This window comes from Myodes glareolus, chromosome 3, assembly GCF_982192425.1.
Source record: "Myodes glareolus chromosome 3, mMyoGla1.1, whole genome shotgun sequence".
NCBI classification, from domain to species: Eukaryota; Metazoa; Chordata; class Mammalia; order Rodentia; family Cricetidae; genus Myodes; species Myodes glareolus.
The window spans coordinates 16,823,750-16,841,239 of NC_142028.1; the positions used below are offsets into that span (position 1 = coordinate 16,823,750).

Here is a 17,490-nt window from a genome sequence, read left to right on the forward strand (position 1 = left end):
CTCAGGTGGGACGGGACATGGACAGCTGAACATCATGATTATTGTGGCACTGTTCACAATACTCAGATGCTGGAGCCGCCTGGGTGTTGTAAGGAAGAATGAGATGTCATTGACAGTGAGTTGGACCTGCATAACATCATGTTAAGCAAGACAAGCTAGACTCAGAAAGACAGGTTTCCTTTCCCATGTGGAATCCAGATGAAAAAAGTTGAGGAGACCTGAAGGAAGAAAGGGCACTAGGAGAAGGAAAGGAGCAGGGAGAGGTGGAGAGTGAGGACTAGAAGGGTGAGGAATAGTGAATATCAGCGACAGATATGATACACATGAGTGCAAATGTCATAATTAAACCCATCACCCTGTACAATCAATATACATATATACATACATTTTTATGTAAAATGCCCCAAATGCCCCAGCAGAACCATTATCCCTATAATATTAGGAAGTTCCAAGAGTAATACAAAAGTTGTCAAGATACAAAAAAGTAACCAAGGTAGTAAGATAACAATAGATTTTAGAATTACAGCATCTGAGAAAGCAAGATTTTGTTTATTTGCTTATTTATTGAATGACCTACTATGTGTTTGTGTGTGGTGTATGCATGTGTGAACAAGCAAGTAGTTTGTCCACTGAGCACTCTTCCTAACCCAGAGAAAGAGGAGTTTTAGCAGAAAGACACATGTATTGACCCCATGGATACCTGATCAGCTGGAGTGTTCCAGGCAGAAAGAGTAGGGAGGTGAAATATGAAGACATGGTGTCTGGTGGGTAAGAAGATTCCAAATTAGGTGCATTGGCTCTTCTTTTAGTGAATATGGAAGACATGGAGGGCTGGGACCAAGAGCAGCATGATCGATTTACTTCTAAAAGAATCGTCCTGCTTCTTTTTGAACTGAGAATGACCAGAGAACAGAGGGTTGGAGCAGAAGTGGCTGGGCCATTTAGCAGCTATTATGGTGACAGGGTGAAGGAGGTCATGTTTTGCTAGTACAAGGCAAGGACTGCCCATTTGGGACGTCCTTCTGTATATGTGTTGCTTTTATTGGTTAATGAATAAATCTGTTTCAGCCAGTGGCTTCGCAGAATAGAGCAAGGCAGAAACTCTAAGCAGATAGAAGAAGGAAGGTGGTGTCAGTGAGACTCCATTTAGCCACCACCAGAGGAGACAGACACCCGTGGAATTTTACCGATAAACCATGAGCCTCATGGTAAAATACAAAATAATAGAAATGGGTTAATTGAAGATGTAAGAGATAGCTAATAAGAAGCAAGAGCTAGTAGGTCAAGCAGTGATTTAATTAATACAGTTTCTGTATAATTATTTTGGATCTGGGTAGTTGGAAAATGAACGAGCAGCCTCTGTCTACAGGGCAGGGCCTGATCTTTAAGGCACTTGGGAGCAATCATGGGGACCTGGCTTTGAGTTCCAGTACTCATGTAGAAATCTGGACATGGTCACATGTCTCTGTAAACCTGACTCTGGGGCAAGTAAAGACAGGTGGACTCCTAAAGCAGCTTAACCTCTCTTGCCAATACTGAGCTTTGAGCTTAGTGAGACACTATGTCAGAAAAAAAAGAAAAATGTGGAACTTCTATCTTACTCTTTGTATGTTCTATTGTTGTGAAGAGACACCATGACCAAGGCATCTATATAAAGCATCCAGTTGGCATTTATGTACAGTTTCAGGGGTTTAGTCCTTTGTTACCATGACAGGAAGCATGACAGCATGCGGACAGGTACTGCAGCAGTAGCTCAGAGCTATATCCTGATCTGTAGACAGAGAGAGAAACTCTGGGCTTGATGGGCTTTTGAAATTTCAAAACCCACCCCCAGTGACAAACTTCCTACCCCTAGTGGCATACTCTTCACCCCCAGTGACACATTTCCTCCAACAAGTCCATACCTCTTAATCCTTCTAATCCTTTTAAACAATGCCATTCCCCAGTGACCAAGCAGTCAAAGATAGTAGCCTACAGGGGCCATTCTTATTCAAGCTACCATAGGAAGGTGATTCAGGAGGACACCTCTGGCCTCCACACATATGTAAAGATACATTCATGTGTGCTGTATATAGGTAAACACGTGCCATAAACTTTCTGCACACAGGAGGTAAACTTGCCCGCTATCTCGTGATAGGCGTTATGATAGAAACACAAATGCACAGCTGGAAAGGTACCTGGGAAGAGGACAAACCTCCTCCTGGGGGTTAAAGACCACATATATCAGAGAACAACCCAGGACCTAAGTCTTGAATGTAGAATGAAGTTAAAGAGAGCAGTGGGAAGGACCCTTCAGCAGATAAGAATGAAGCTCCTGTTTTTTATGGTGATGGACAGGTCACTGCCTTCTGAGGCTCATCCCACTAAGAAATATACCTTCTGCCAATGCATTTCTGATATTCAACTAACACCTTTTCACCCTCATTCTAACATCTCCAGTCGATGGACAGAGAATTATCTTTCTATGGTATGAATTACCATGATATTTGAACATAAATATTATGTTAAAATGTTTCTTCTTTTAATTTTTATTTCTGTGTAGTGTATGTGTGTTTGGGTACATGTGTAAGTACATCTGTTCATGTAAAGTTCAGGGCTCTGAATTAGTTGTCTTTATCACTGTTCACCTTATCTTTTGAGAAAGAGTCTTTCACTGTACTTGATGCTCATCAACTGGCAAAATTGGCTGGCCAGTGAGCTCCAGGGACATGCCTATCTCTATACCACTGAGCTAGGGTGACATCAGGTGCAACCATGTTCAGCTTTTTGTTTTGAAGCATAAGTTCTGGAGATCTAAACTCATGTCCCCCATACTTGTAAGACAGGCACTTTACCATCTGAGCCATCTTCCCAGCCCTTCTATTTAAGTTCTTGAAGACACACCTCTTTTCATGATTATAAGGGGGAGGTAAGTGGAGTCAGGTTCCATGGAAAACAGACTGAAGGTGAAGGCAAGATGTAGGTTGATTAAGGAAGGATCTTGACATCAACACAAGAAAGGGGAAGGAAGATAAAACTGGACCGCGCAGAAGGAGAAGTACGGGTGATGCAGTTGTAATGGGCACTCTTACTGAATTTGTGGGGAATTCAGAAGTGTGACAGAGCTCTTTGGACATAGAGCAAAGGGGCCAGGATTTTATACACCATGCCAGCCAATCATGCAAGGCTCTGTATTTCAGGAGGAGGTTGTGATTGTGGACAAATGGCTCGTTTCATCTGACAGACAGTGCTGTGTGTGGGGCAGGGTACTGAGATGAAGTCTGTTGCCAGAGGCACAGGCCATTGGGATACTTAGTTCTTTATTTCAGAAGTGGATCAGTAGGGGATCTGGATGATGAAAAACTTCTCATGCTGCTAATTCTTTAGGCAGTTGTTTTCAGAGGCAGATAATGGGATGGAAAAGTACTTCTTTTTATTTCCTCTTATTAGCAAATAAACACTGCAAACATCAATGTAATGGAAGTACAGCGTAAAGGTTGTAGACTGATGGGGTCTAATGTACAATCCTACCTCCCCTGTGTTAATTGCCCATCTCAGTGAAGGCAGCCTTTTATGCAGGAAGACTTTAAAGATGCTCTTAAGGCAAGCTGAAGAGCATTCATGTAATAGATTTGGCTGGGAATTTTCACTGCAGGTGGGGGGAGATAGCTGTTCCAAGGACCCCGGAGTCTCAAAATTTTGTAATATCATTAGGAGATGAGAATGCTCATGGGGAAACAGTGAGTTGCACATAAAATTATGTCTCTGTCTTTCATCCTTGGTCACTAGTGGGTGATCACAGTATACGCTGGATGCTTGCAAAGATGGTTGTGTGACCACCGGTACTCTCCACTTGGAGCACGGATGAAGATTGTGCTTTGATTTGTGACAGAGGCCATAACTAGTAAATCCTGTCACCATTAGAGAAATATCAAAGCTTTGTTAGAAGAAAGAGCTATTCTATTCTATTCTATTCTATTCTATTCTATTCTATTCTATTCTATTCTATTACTGACCTCTGTGTCAATTAAATAAACAACACTATACTCCTCACTATACAGGAAGACCTTTTCCCAAGCCATACCTCTGCCTCTTGATTTGTATTTGGCTTCACCAAATTTGATTTGGTGGCAGGGAAATGGTTGTAGTAGACATTCTTATTGAATGCGAAGGACTGGCAATACAGAATGGGTAAGGCATGCATGATGGGGGTTGTACAGAAAAGGGTTATATATGATGATGGGATTAGAAGGTGTGCTCAGAGTGTAGCGGGGGTGTGACACAACCATGCTAATCTCTCTTCTGTCACTTTCATTGTAGATTAGTTTTCTTTGCGTAGTAGCTGGTAGTATCTTTATGAGTTTAGTTATGAGACATTAAGACAAAGACCAAAAGTTGTTGTTTAACAGATTTTTCATTCTCTAAGTTCAATATCATTAACCTTGACCATCTGAGATAGAAAACCATGAGTTTTCCACAAACTGTGCATATGAGCCAATTATGGCTTTACCATATGTGGCATTGTGTTCATTCAAGGGCCTCCTTGCAATTAAATTCTCTTCACCCATTACAGAGAAGGTTGTTTTATTTTATTTGCACTTGGAATCTCCTTCTCCTTAAAGTATATTGGAAGCATTTTTACTTGGTGTAACCATTGGTCCTGTGGAAAACTCACAGGATAAGATTTCCCACTTGAGAATCTCCAAGACCATGTTTACAAGAAAATCAAGGAGATGTCTCCTCAAAGCAGCGTCTATTCGAGATGAGCTGTTCTTTCAATGGGCTTTCTTTTCTGTCTTTTTCTCCCTTGTGGTTCTCTGCAGGTCCCTGACAAGTGTTGGAATAATTAAGCTTCATTGTCTCGAATACCCACTTGTCTTAGTCATTTTAAGCTGCTATAAAAATGTCATAAAGGAGACAGCTTATCAACAACAGGAGTTTGCTTTTCGTAACTCTGAAGACTGAGAAGCCCAATTTCATGGTGCTAGTAGATTTGGTGTCTGGTAAGGACTCCCTCTTGGCTTTGTCGAGGCAGCTTCTCTCTATGTCCATTCACGGTGGAACAGTTAAGGCTGCTCTCCAGAGTATCCCTTATGAAGACATGAAACCCATCTCTGAGATCTCTGCCTGAAGACATATCGTCATTCAAAGGACAACACATCCTTCTACTCTCATCTTGGAGGTTAGGATTTACTAACAGAGAGAGACAGTACCTACTCCACATCGCAACTGTAGCTTACAACCAGAGAACAGGTCATTTTACCCTGAAGAACAGTCTTTGTGTTATAGGGACATCCAAGAGCAGGGGCTAGTCAGAGTTTGAAATAGGCACAAATGCTGTGTTAATTATTCTAGCGGGAGTTCATTCTCTTTTCTCTAGCCATCTATTCTCATTGCTTCATCTTCCCTGCTTCTCTGGCTCTTTTAGTCTTCTGGAGCCCATCTCTGGCTTCATGTTTAAGCCCAGAGGAGACAGACACAGTCAGGGTATGCAGCATTGCACCATTGGCAGGAAGGCTTGCTGCTGCTGGAAAAACATCTCCTCCACTCTGGATATGCTAGGCTCAATGTCACCAGTTCAAGCATGAGAAGCACACATTACTCTGGCAAAGCTGAGGAGCTGGCAGCTCTCACTGTCCAACTAGGGTCTTAGATACAAGTAGAATATTTTCCAGCCTGTATTTTTTCAACAGTTGGCACTCAAGAAATGTTTGACTGTTTCTCAACTATTTACTTCTGAACTAAGAAATTGCTATATAATTTTGCTTAAAGGCCCAATTTCTTGGTCTCTTGAAACTGTACTTTAAAGCTCAGGTTGTTGGGGGTGTGGAGAAAATGTCCTTTGAAGAAAGAGATGTTTGTGTTAGCCTAGACTATTTCAAAATGGACAGGGGCCCTCAGATGGAAGGTGGGAGCACAGTGTAACATAAAGGCCGGGCTTGTTGGGGTTTCTGTCCTGCCCAGATCCCACGCAAGTCCCAAAGAAAATCACACCGAGGTCTCCATAAGTTATAAACTGATTGACCCATTAGTTCAGGCTTCTTATTAGCTCTTGTAGCTTATATTAACACATTATTCTTATGTATGTTAGCCACATGGCTCAGTACCTTTTCCAGTGGAGCAAGTCACATCCTGCTTCTTTGGTGGTCTGGGCAAAACTGGGAGGAATGGGCTTCGTCCTTCCCAGAATGCTCTTGTTCTCTCTGATCCTCCTCTACATCCTGTCTGGTTTTCCTGCCTATACTTCCGGCCTGGCTATCGGCCAATCAGCATTTACTTAAAGTATAATTGACAGAATACAGACAATTCTCCCACAGCACAGACTAAGAAAAGTGACTCCATTAACAAGGAAAAAATTAGGAGAATGGACTGAGAGGGTATCCATTTTGTGGTTTCAGACACTTATAGTTAGAAGGTGGAGCTAAACTACAGGCTTTGACAAGACAAAAGAGCAGGTGAAATGTAGCTTAAATTGGAGGAGTTTAAAATGGCTTCTCCCTCAAAAGGAAAGGGATGAAAACGATATGCTCAGAATTGGTTCTGTAAGTGTGTGTGCGCGCACATGCACGCATGTGTGTGCATGTTTGTACATGTGTGCGTCTGTGTGGTACTACAGATCAGTCTAAGACCTGTGGCATTAGATGGGTTATAAAACAAGCCCTCTTCTGTAGGTTGCTTTAAAATCAAGCACGGCTATGTGAAGAGCCTAGCTACCAGTATTTTATTGTATGGTTGAGAGGCACTGCTTGAGCCTTGCTCTAAGTTGCATATCTTGTTATCTGAGCAACAGTCAGAAAATAGGCTAAGTTAATAGAGAGTGCTAGTAAGCCTGGCCTGGTGAGACAAACCTGTCAGTTCAGTTATTCAGAAGCCCAAAGCAGCAAGATTCCAAGCTCAAAGCCTGCTGAGACTGTAGAGTGAGTCTAGGTCCAGCCTGGGAAACTGAGTGAGACCCATATCAGACCTTTTTCAGTGGAAAGGAGAGGGGACTCAGTGGCAAAGCAGAGCATATGAGACCCTGGCTTCAAGCTCCTGTACTGTGGGGTTTGCTATACTAGCAGCTTTATGTCCTCTTCAGTTTCCATAGCCAAGTAGCAGGTGTATTGTGAGTGTACACGGGCCATGTAGACAAGTCTAAGGCAGATCCATGGTACTTTCGTTTATCAATCCTGATGCTGAATAATACAAGTCTGCAAACCTAGAAATTTAGCATCCTTGAGAAATGGCGAGTGTGTATGTGCATGTATGTGTGTGTGTGTGTGTGTGTGTGTGTCTGTCTGTCTGTCTGTCTGTCTGTCTGTCTGTGTCTGTGTACATGTGGGCAACTCACCTGGTTGGCATGAGGCGTTGGACTCTTCTTTTCGTTTCCTGAGTATTTGATGTTCTACTGTGTAAATATCAATGTATTTCCTTCTGAGGAGCTATCTTAAGCTAAGACCCTGAGGAGTTCAGACAAAAAGATTCATAGACTGATGCTGTTTCCTTCTCTAAATGCCAGGAAATACTCTTAGGGATAAATTTATTATAAATGTTTGAAATTGAAAAATGTTCACTCTTATTATTTTTTTTTACTGAAAAATTTGAAAATGAAAAATTTTATGAAAAACGTGATGACCATGAACTTTTGTCTGCACTCAATTCAGAATCCCCCTGGCTAGCTTTGTTTGATTTTTCTATTTCTCTCTTTTTTTTCCCTCGACTTTGCTCTAGGATGAGTCCTCCATGTTCTTCCAGTTTGGCCCATCCATTGAACAGCAAGCTTCCGTCATGCTCAACATCATGGAAGAATACGACTGGTACATCTTTTCCATCGTCACCACCTACTTCCCCGGCTACCAGGACTTTGTGAACAAGATCCGCAGCACCATTGAGAACAGCTTTGTGGGTTGGGAGCTGGAGGAAGTCCTCCTGTTAGACATGTCTCTGGATGACGGTGACTCGAAGATCCAGAACCAGCTGAAGAAGTTGCAAAGCCCCATCATCCTCCTGTACTGCACAAAGGAAGAAGCCACCTACATATTTGAAGTAGCTAACTCGGTTGGGCTGACTGGCTATGGTTACACATGGATTGTGCCTAGTCTGGTAGCTGGGGATACAGACACTGTGCCCGCCGAGTTCCCCACTGGGCTTATCTCGGTGTCCTATGATGAATGGGACTATGGCCTTCCTGCTAGGGTGAGAGATGGGATTGCCATCATCACCACCGCCGCTTCCGACATGCTGTCCGAGCACAGTTTCATCCCTGAGCCCAAGAGTAGTTGTTACAACACCCACGAGAAGAGAATCTACCAGTCTAACATGCTGAATAGGTAAGTGTGGAGCGTGGCTGCGCGAACACAGGGTGGAGACCAGGAGAGAGCTTCACAGGCAGGAGGCTTGGAGGGGCAGGACCAGGGAAAGGCCGTTCAGGATGGCAGCCAAGCTGAAGGCTAGTCTTGAAATGGCACCTGGTCACGGTCAGGGGATCACTTCAGTTAAACCTTGCTGGTTCATATTCTTTTTGTTTGTGTGTGTGTGTTTGTTTTTTTGAGACAGGTTTTCTCTGTTTAACAGTACTAACTGTCCTGGAATGATCTCTGTAGACCAGGCTGGCCTTGAACTCACAATAGACATGGTCTCCTCACCTTTCCTCCTCCCCTCTCTGTCTTCATGAACCAGCATGCCATGAGAGGCACCTTTTAGTCTAGTTTGTTGCAAGATTGTAAAAAAGGCCTCTGTTTTAGCCACTTTGTTTTGTTCTTACAAAATACTTAGAAGAAACAACTTAGAAGGAGACATTTTTTTCCCCCACGGTTTCAGAGGCATAGGTCCATGATTGCTGACTTCACAGCTTCTGGCCCACAGTGCAGGAGGACACTGTGGTGGAAACACGCTGTGGGGTGAGGCAGTTTCCCTCATCTTAAAAAAAAAGACAAAAAAAAAAAAAAACCAGAGAGAAACAGGTCTCAAGTATGTCCTTCAAAAATATGCTCTCCGTGACCTCCTCCCTCCAGGAAGTACTGATTGACTTCATGAAGTGGATCTTATGTGATTTTCTAATTTGGTAAAATGGCTATGTATGTAGACTATAAAGATTTAAAGAAGACAGACTACAAAGAAGAAAATTAAAATGACCTTCACTCCAACTAACCATTGCTAAGTTAATCAGGAACCACCCTGGACATCTTGCTAGAATCTGTATCTGTATGGGTGTAAGTACATAATTTTATACAAACATAGCTATGGCTGCTGTTCAATACTTGACTTTTTTGGCCAGCGGTAGGTTCTGAACAATCCATTTGAAGATTGATTTTGAGCTATTTAAATAGCACATACAGCACGTTCTAGAAACATGGAATCCTCAGGCACCTGCTGTCCAACTCCTGAAATCAAATACTAGAATGCACCCTGAGAAATTTAAACCACCTTTGGTGAGGGTTTGTGTGAGCTACCCGCACTTAACCGCGGGAGGGAAGTAGGTCTACAGTCTGTAAACAAAGTCTTTCATTTAGAGTTAAAATGAAAAGCAGCCTCAATGTGGCCATGACTGAGGCCTCTCAACCCTAATCCCCTCCTTTTGTGAGCGCCACTCCTCCACCATCTCTCTGTGGTACAGAGGGTCCTGGTTGACCCCTGTTTCTCTCAGGTTTCCCCATCCCAGGCTCCTTGGTACAGTCTCCTTTCATTCTAGGGGACTTTGTTTTACTTAGAGCTGCTCATTTCTGTACTATTGGCCTTGTACTCAATACTTGCATATTCCCTGAGTTTACATTTCTGGTCACACCCTCACCCCAGGTTCACATTTGACACAACTTTTTTCCTGAGGTACTAGGAATTGAACCTAGGGCCCCGTGAGAGAGTCAAGGGCTATGCCACTGAGCGATGGCCTCAGCTCACATACCTTGTTTCTTCTGAGTTGTGATCTGACTCAGTTGCCTAGACTGGCTTTGATTCTCTCTGTAACCCAAGCAGCCCTTGGAGCTGTTCTATCCCAGTCTCCTAAGTAGCTAGGATTGCAGGCCTGTACCACCAGGCCTGAATCTCAGTTAGTATTTTAAACTGGAGAAGTCATTTCTTCTGATACCATGGGCACTGGGAGCTCACATCTGGAAAGTTGAATTGTTCCTCACTTTTGCCACTGCTTTTCCATCTTCTAACCCAATTTACACTACCTGAGGTGCATCCTATTAGGAGATTAATGAAATTAAATTCCCAAGATCTCCTTAATCCTGTGTGTCCCTGATAGCTCAGGGTCAGGGTGCTGTTCTCCGTGGACTGAAGTCTCCCGGTGTCTCTGCAATGCCATTGCCGTGTCTTCATCTTTCCTGCCACACTCCAGCCCCATCTGGGCTGCTGCAGCCTCCCCTGCACCGGTTCTGCTTCTTTCGGTCTCTGTTGCAACCAGAGTGATCTACAGTGGAATGCGATTTCATCACCTGCCTGCTTAAGGCTTACCAATGGCTTTTTACTGCAGGTTCTAGTAAGGAACCATCTCCTTAATGTGGTTTATAAAGCGTCACACAGCATGGGCCCTGCCTGTCTCTGCAAAACCGGCTCTCCCGTTGGCATGACCTTCCTAGAGTGCCGAACACACTTCAGTTGTTGGCTTTGAAAACCCTTAGCTGTCTCAGTCTTTCTCACTGCCTACTCCCCTCTCTGTTACTGGGTCTCATCATGTACCCCAGGCTGGAATTTGTAATGTAGACCAGGGATGATGACCTTAAATTCCTGACCACCCTGCATGGGACCACAGCTATAACCCCCCCCCCCCACACACACACACATGTAGTTTAAGTGTGTGTGGTGCTGAGGATCAAGTCCAGAGCTTCACACATGCTCAACAAACCCTCTGCTGACTGAATTGCATCTCTAGCCTTCCTCACTCCGTTTTTTTTTTGTTTTTTTGTTTTGTTTTTTTTTTTTTTTTTTATCTCACTCTGTTTTGAACACTCCCTAGCAGGCCCCTCTGCACCAGTAAATACACACAGATGGTCCTCTGCTTGCCCAATTCTGGCCATTCTTAGGCCTCCATTCATCTTGACTTCCTCCTAAGCCATGGACTGCCGTTTTCATTATACGCCTTCACTAAATCTAATGCTTTCCTGATGAAGGTACTTTGGGCATGGAGGGTCTGTGAGAGCAAGCAGCTCCTTTTTGTCCTTTCCTTTTCTCTGTCCTTATTCCAACACAGCGTGTGACATAGGGAGGGATGAGAGTGAGGTCCTCCAGACTCAATGCGCGTCCTCTGTGCAGAGGGGTGTCCTGCCTGGCTGCTCTTTCCAAGGTGGGAAACCTTCCTGTTGAGTTGGTTCTGCAGACCCATACATTCTTCTGTTATTTTTAATGTTCAAATCTGACTCATGTTAGTTTCCCAAGTATTTGCTGATTAAAAGCAAAGCTAAAGGCCACGGACTACTGAGACTAAAACATCTGCCAAATACAAATCAAGGGAACGTAGTGTTAAGCCTGTCAAAACAGCGCAAGCCTGTCCACCTTTGTCTTCAACCTTCCCCCAGGGTAAACAACAACCTTCAGATATATTACTTCTGGCTTAGTTCATCTTACACTCGAGTGTAAATGCCACCTCTGGGACTGGGCTCTATCCACACCCTGAGACCACCATTGGTTTAACCTTTGTTCACTATTTCTTGGGACTGAGAGGCCTCATGTTATCCATCAGGATGGTTACCACCCGCAGCTCTCATTTGAACTCTTCCTGTACAGGTAAGTCAAGATGATGAGCCAGTATCACTCTGGAGGATACTTTTAGCTCAGAGCAGGGTGCCAGTTCAAGGCCAACTCTGGCTATATAATGGGTTCCAGACTAGCTTAGACTACAGTCTTGTCTCAAAAATACCACCCCTTGTAAAAAGGAACATACTAATGAGCCTCGAATGTGCCTTCCCATTGTCTCAAGTGTAGCCAACCAGAAGCAACGAGGCTGGGACTACACATGCAAACTGGTCCCAAAGCTGCCTGCTCCAGGGAGAAGGAGAAAGAGCAGGAGGAACCCAGCAGAGGGGGGTCCACTGTTGCCTGATTTCTCTACTGTGTTGCTCAGGCAGTGACATCAGCCTGCCCTCCCACTTCTCTACTTGGTGGTTCTATTCTCCTGCCTCAGACCCTTCCCCTAAGTGTCTCCCTGCCAGCTAGAGAGCTGTTCCCAGATTCTCCTCACTCACATCACGGTGTCCTTCACTCCTCTCCACGTCTTCCCTTCCCCTTTCTTTTCAAGTACAGCTTTTGGGGGCTCTTGGCTCCAGTTCGCAGCCTCTGCTAGGGATTTTAGTCTATTAGTTTGTGAGTTCAGAAAGGCGTGGGTTAACTAGCTGAGACTTAAAGAGTTATCCCCAGGTCTAAGGTACTGCCACCAGGCATGGTTGTCTGGGGACCTCCCTGGGATTCAGTTAGGCACCATTTGTCTTAGCCCTTCTCACTTGCTGAAATAAGGTTTGCCCCTCTTCAGAGCTCTGATCTCATTAGGGTCACTCTTTTAAATAACAAATGGAGCAGCCACATTTTTGAGCCCCAGCAGGAAATCGAGCAAATGAAATGGCTGCAAATGGTTGGCTGGTGGATGAGGAGGAAGAAGGACCCTTTCGAGGCAGCTCCTTTCTCAATGGCAACCCAGGAAGGTTTGCTTCCTTGAAGGATTGTGGAAGGTAGGTTCATCCCAGACGCCAGAGAGTGTTAGGAATGGAGACCAAGAAAGGGGATTCTCTCCTCACTCTAGGCTCTGTCCTCCAAGAAACATAAGAGGAGCCGGAGTTCTCGCTTATATCCCACCAGACCGTGGCTTTCTTGCTAGGTGTGACAAATTTCTCCATCCTGAGTTCAGGAGCCAGAATAAGAAACTATGTGAGGGACAAGAGAGACAGCTTACTCAGTAAAGTGTAAATTTGGATCCCTAACATCCATGAGGAAGGCCAGACATGGTGATGTGTACCTGTAATCCTAATACTGGGAAGGCAGAGCCAGGAGACTCCTGTGCCTTGTGGGCCACCTAGTCATGCCAAATCACTGAACCCCAAATCCAGGGGAAGACCCTGTCTCCAAAACTAAGTTAGCAAGAAATCAAGGGAGACAACAGATGTTGACAGGTGGGCTCTACACATGCCTATAAGTATGTGCATATATACTTGTACACACAGCACACATGCATGAACATGTACACACACATACCACACACTGTAGAGGGTGTGGTGGGGGGAGGAGCATCTGATGGTCTTGAATCTCAAAGACAGATACATACTTACGATTCATGTATTTAAAAATCCAAGGAGAGTTTAAAAAGATGATCCTCAAGAGGACCCTTACTTACATCATTTCAGGTCACAATAAAAATGGTATTTAAAAAAGTATTAGTTTAAACTTTTACAATAGCACCGGAACTGTGTGAAGCTTGTCTAGCTGGAGAGCTGGTGATTATTTCTGGAGAAGGTTTGGATTGGTTGGAGAGTTTCAATATTCCCCCTCTTCCCTCTCTCCCTTCTTCCCTCCCTCCCTCCCTCTTCACTCTCTCCCTCTTTCTTTCCCTCCCTCCCTTTTTCCCTCCCTCCCTCCCTCCTTCCTCCATCCCCCTACCTGTCTACACACATAAACCAAGCATGGTGGTTCATGTCTTTAATTCCAGAACCCAGGAGGGTGAAACAGGACTGGATGAGTCCCAACCAGCTATCCAGTGAGACCCCATCTCAAAAATCTTCAGTGAAACAAACAAGCGAAGCATCTCAGTGAACCCTGAATAAACAAGGAACATACGATCTTGGTGTGAGTCCATCTCAAATACCGCACAGGATGTACCTCCACTGAAAGAATAGTTGTTATTTATATGAAATTCAAGTTTAACAGGCCTCCTGGCTTTTTACTTGCTAATCTAGCAACTCTAATTTGTACATTAATAAGAACTAATTTTCCTTGGAACTCTGTCATATCCATTTATGCCTTATTAGTAAATACAGTACAATGCCCTGCCATAATGAAGGGCATGCTGAGAGGGATTTATTCCAACTGGGAAATTCATTTGATTGGAAGAGCTGGAGAATTTCTTGTGGCTAGCGATGGGCCTGCAACTGAGAAAAGTCTACAAAATCTTTCCATACCAGGCCTTCTGAAACATTTGGAAGAAAGTGACTAGCACCATTGTTTAAATCCTGTCTCAATGTTCCTGAGCTAGAGAAGAACTGCAAGCTACTAGTAGTCATGGGTCCGTATTTCTTCCTTTACCCTTCCTCGGGGAGTTCATGGCCGTTTTCCTTCTCAGTGTACTGACTAATACACTGATGGTCCATTTCTGTCACTCAGGTGATGATGGTACACCTGCCATGTACTTCTGGGTTCTTTTTAAATCCCAAGAACCCAGTGCCTCTGCTCTCTGCTCAGCGGCGTATGGAACTTGGCGAAAGAGCAGATGCCATTTGAGATAGATGGATCTTAATATAGCCATCTTCTTATGAATCTCGCCAAACGATTTTTCCCCCGTGTCTTCAGCGTTCTTATTCAGCACTGGCTTTGCACCCTCCCAGCATTGTTCCTTCCCAGTGAATGATGCCATAACAAATGGACTGGACTCTTCCTGGCCTGGCCATTGGGGAATGGGGAGTAGGGTGACTTTGAGGCAGAGATATGAAGAGAGGTGCCCCGTTAGGTCCTTATCAACTGAGCTGTGGTGAATATAATCTTCCTGCAACCTTGAGGCAGATGCTCAGCTTTTGGAATCAGCTAGCTAGCGGTACTTAGCTGTTCTCATGGGATACCCACTTGACTGTCTTGGCCTGGAAATTGCAGGGAGGTTAAGAAATAAAGAATTGAAGCCATTGGATTTACACAGTAGGAACAGGAACTGATTGGCCATTTCCATTTTAGTTGGTATTAAATGTTCACCGAGCACCGAGCATAGGCTGATTCACAGAAAGGAAAATATATGTACTCAGTTTACACAGCTTCATCCATTCCCCACGTTAACCATGTGAAAGGTTATGTGAATGTGTAGTTATAGCTGAAGGAGCTGCTGTAGTGGTCCTTAACCTTGCCAAACAAAGGCACCAAGAAATCTACAGAAAGCATTCTCATATAAAATGTTTTGAAAAAAAACCAGAGCCACCTGTGTATACTGGGAGGGAGACTCGATCCACTCAGTGGTTTAAGAGGACTCATAAACTGGAGAACATGACTGAAGGATCTCTTCACTACCCTAAAGGATATACTCAGCGCTTATAGTGCAGGCATAACAAAACCCACGTGAAGACAGTTGGATACATTATTGTTTCCTCCATATTAGAGATAGAACAGATTATTCCAGCCAGGTGAGTTTTGAAAAATGTAATTATGTAGTTGCATGGGTGTCTATATGTAGGTCTGTGTGTGAGTGCAGGAGCCTGAGGAAGCCAGAAGAGGGAGGGCATCAGATCCCTCGGAGCTTGAGTTACAGGAAGTTGTGAGCCACCTGACATTGCTATGAGAAACCAAACTCCAGTCCTCTGCAAGGAAAGGAAGAGCTGGTAACCACTGAGCCATCTCTCCAGCTCCAAGTGACTGTTTTCTTCCTCCTAGACATTCACTAAGGCTTAATATTGAGGCTTTTACACAGCTATTTCCTTGATCATTATTTTATTCTATGGTCTATTTGTAAAATTTAAAATTTACCCATAGTGTAGGTATAATTTATTGATTCTTCTCTCTTTTTTCATTTCTTGTCTTCATTCTACCATTCCTCCTTCTTTTTCTTGAATTAATTTATTTGTTTATAAAAATTTCCACTTCCCCCCTCCTCCCCATACCCTCCCATTCTCCCCGCTCCCTCTCCTCCTCCCCCCACTCCCTCCCCTCCTTCCTCTCCAGTCAAGGTGACATATAAGAGGGTCAAGGTGAAGAGGCAGGTAAGTAGGGCAAGGGTTCTGCTTCACTGAGAACAATGGAGCAAGGACACCATGTGCCTGGAGGAAGAGACAAGGCTACCCCATCTATGGGAAAAGGTAGAACAGCCTGGGAGAGGAGAAAACACTAAGAGAAGGACAGCGGCTCTTGGTGGAGTAAGCAGATCTCACTCAGCAGAAGAAATTATATGTCTGAAAAAGCAGAGCTGGAAGCAATGGGATGGGCTAAGAAGGGAGGTAGCCTATGCACATTGAAATAGAGTGTGCACCGACCAAGCAACATGAGTGTTCTTACTGTGGACTTGGAGTCCTGCTGTTCAACTTACAGAACACTCGTGATGTTTCCTTAAGAAACATCCACCGATCACCAGGTTTAAAAATGTATCCAGTCCCTCCCCCCCTTTCTAGCATCCCCTGTCCCCTTCTACTCTTCTGTTTCCCTCTATGACACTTGACAGACAGCTTGCCTTCAGCTTGTCTTCAAAGATTGTCCTAACTTTCACTTCCTAGTCAATTTCAAATGCTACCTGTTTTGTCTTAAATTAATGCCTGTGTCCCTAAAAGAGTAGATGATAAGTAGGTAGCTGGTGAACGCATATTAGGTAAGAGCATGAACAAACATAGGGACCATTAGAGTGGGGGGAGCCCAAATAACAAAAATAGCTGGCCTAGAACTTGCTATGTAGAACAGGCTGGCCTCAATCTCATAGTGATCCAACTGCCTCTGCCTCCTGAGGGCTGTAACTTTGACCACCATGTACTTTTAGGAAACCTGGAGATCCCAGGGACCTCCAGCCAAGGCAGGCCTGCATCTGTCTATTGTCCTGCGGTCCAACCGCTCCTGTGCGGCACAGAATGAAGCTTTGTGGAAAGTCTGGCCTCCCTTTGCATGGCTGGAGCTCATCTAATCCAGCCGATCTCCATCTGTGTCTTCTTGTTAAATGGCACAAGGATGCATTTCATGAACTTAAGAATAGATTCTCAGATGTCACTCACCATTAGAGGTTGGTAGGCCTGGAACCTAGGGGTCCTGATGCCTGAGACAGTGCTAAACTCTCACTTGCTTGACCAAGAGCTCAGTTTGGCTGTACTTTTTGCTCTGACCTGACTGCACCCCCATGACTCTCCATGTTCCTTGGTTTCTTAACCCAGACTAGGCACACATTCACACTTAGCGAGAAATGAAGCTGGCATTATTCAGAGATCGCGTGGGAGCTGTTTTTCTGTCTGCTCTCTTCCCACCAGAGGATAAAAGATGGCTGGGTGGGGGTTTCCAGGAAACTAGGAGGCTGTCATTTATGGCTACGGATATGGGCTGAAAACCAGTGTGAGGGTTGGACCCCAGCAAGCTATGACTAGCTGGGCAAACATTGGTGTCTCGGGAGCAGTGGTAGGCAGATAGCCTTTGCAGTCATATAAGACCTTGTGTGTTTTAGACCAACAGTGGTTGTAGACTTATTTGCTTCCTCTCTGATGGCACAGACAGGGGCAGAGGTGGTCATGTCCTAGAGACACTTCACTAGTATCAGACGTACCCAATACGGATTTGGAAAAAGAGGACATTCTGAATGGCTGCTAAGATGTCTTAAACAGTGCTGTAGCTACCGCTTGGGTAGAAACCAAGGAAGGGCTAGGTTAGTACAAGCTGCATACCAGG

At 44.4% G+C, this 17,490-nt stretch overlaps 1 protein-coding gene across 1 annotated transcript in view; it reads left to right on the forward strand.

The window, feature by feature from the left end:
• Grin2b (glutamate ionotropic receptor NMDA type subunit 2B) overlaps nucleotides 1–17,490 on the forward strand; it is a 448,578-nt gene that overhangs the window by 244,430 nt on the left and 186,658 nt on the right. The window contains exon 4 of the mRNA XM_085687259.2: nucleotides 7,690–8,288. Coding sequence (XP_085543385.1) covers nucleotides 7,690–8,288 — 599 coding nt within the window. The remainder of the gene's footprint in view (nucleotides 1–7,689; nucleotides 8,289–17,490) is intronic.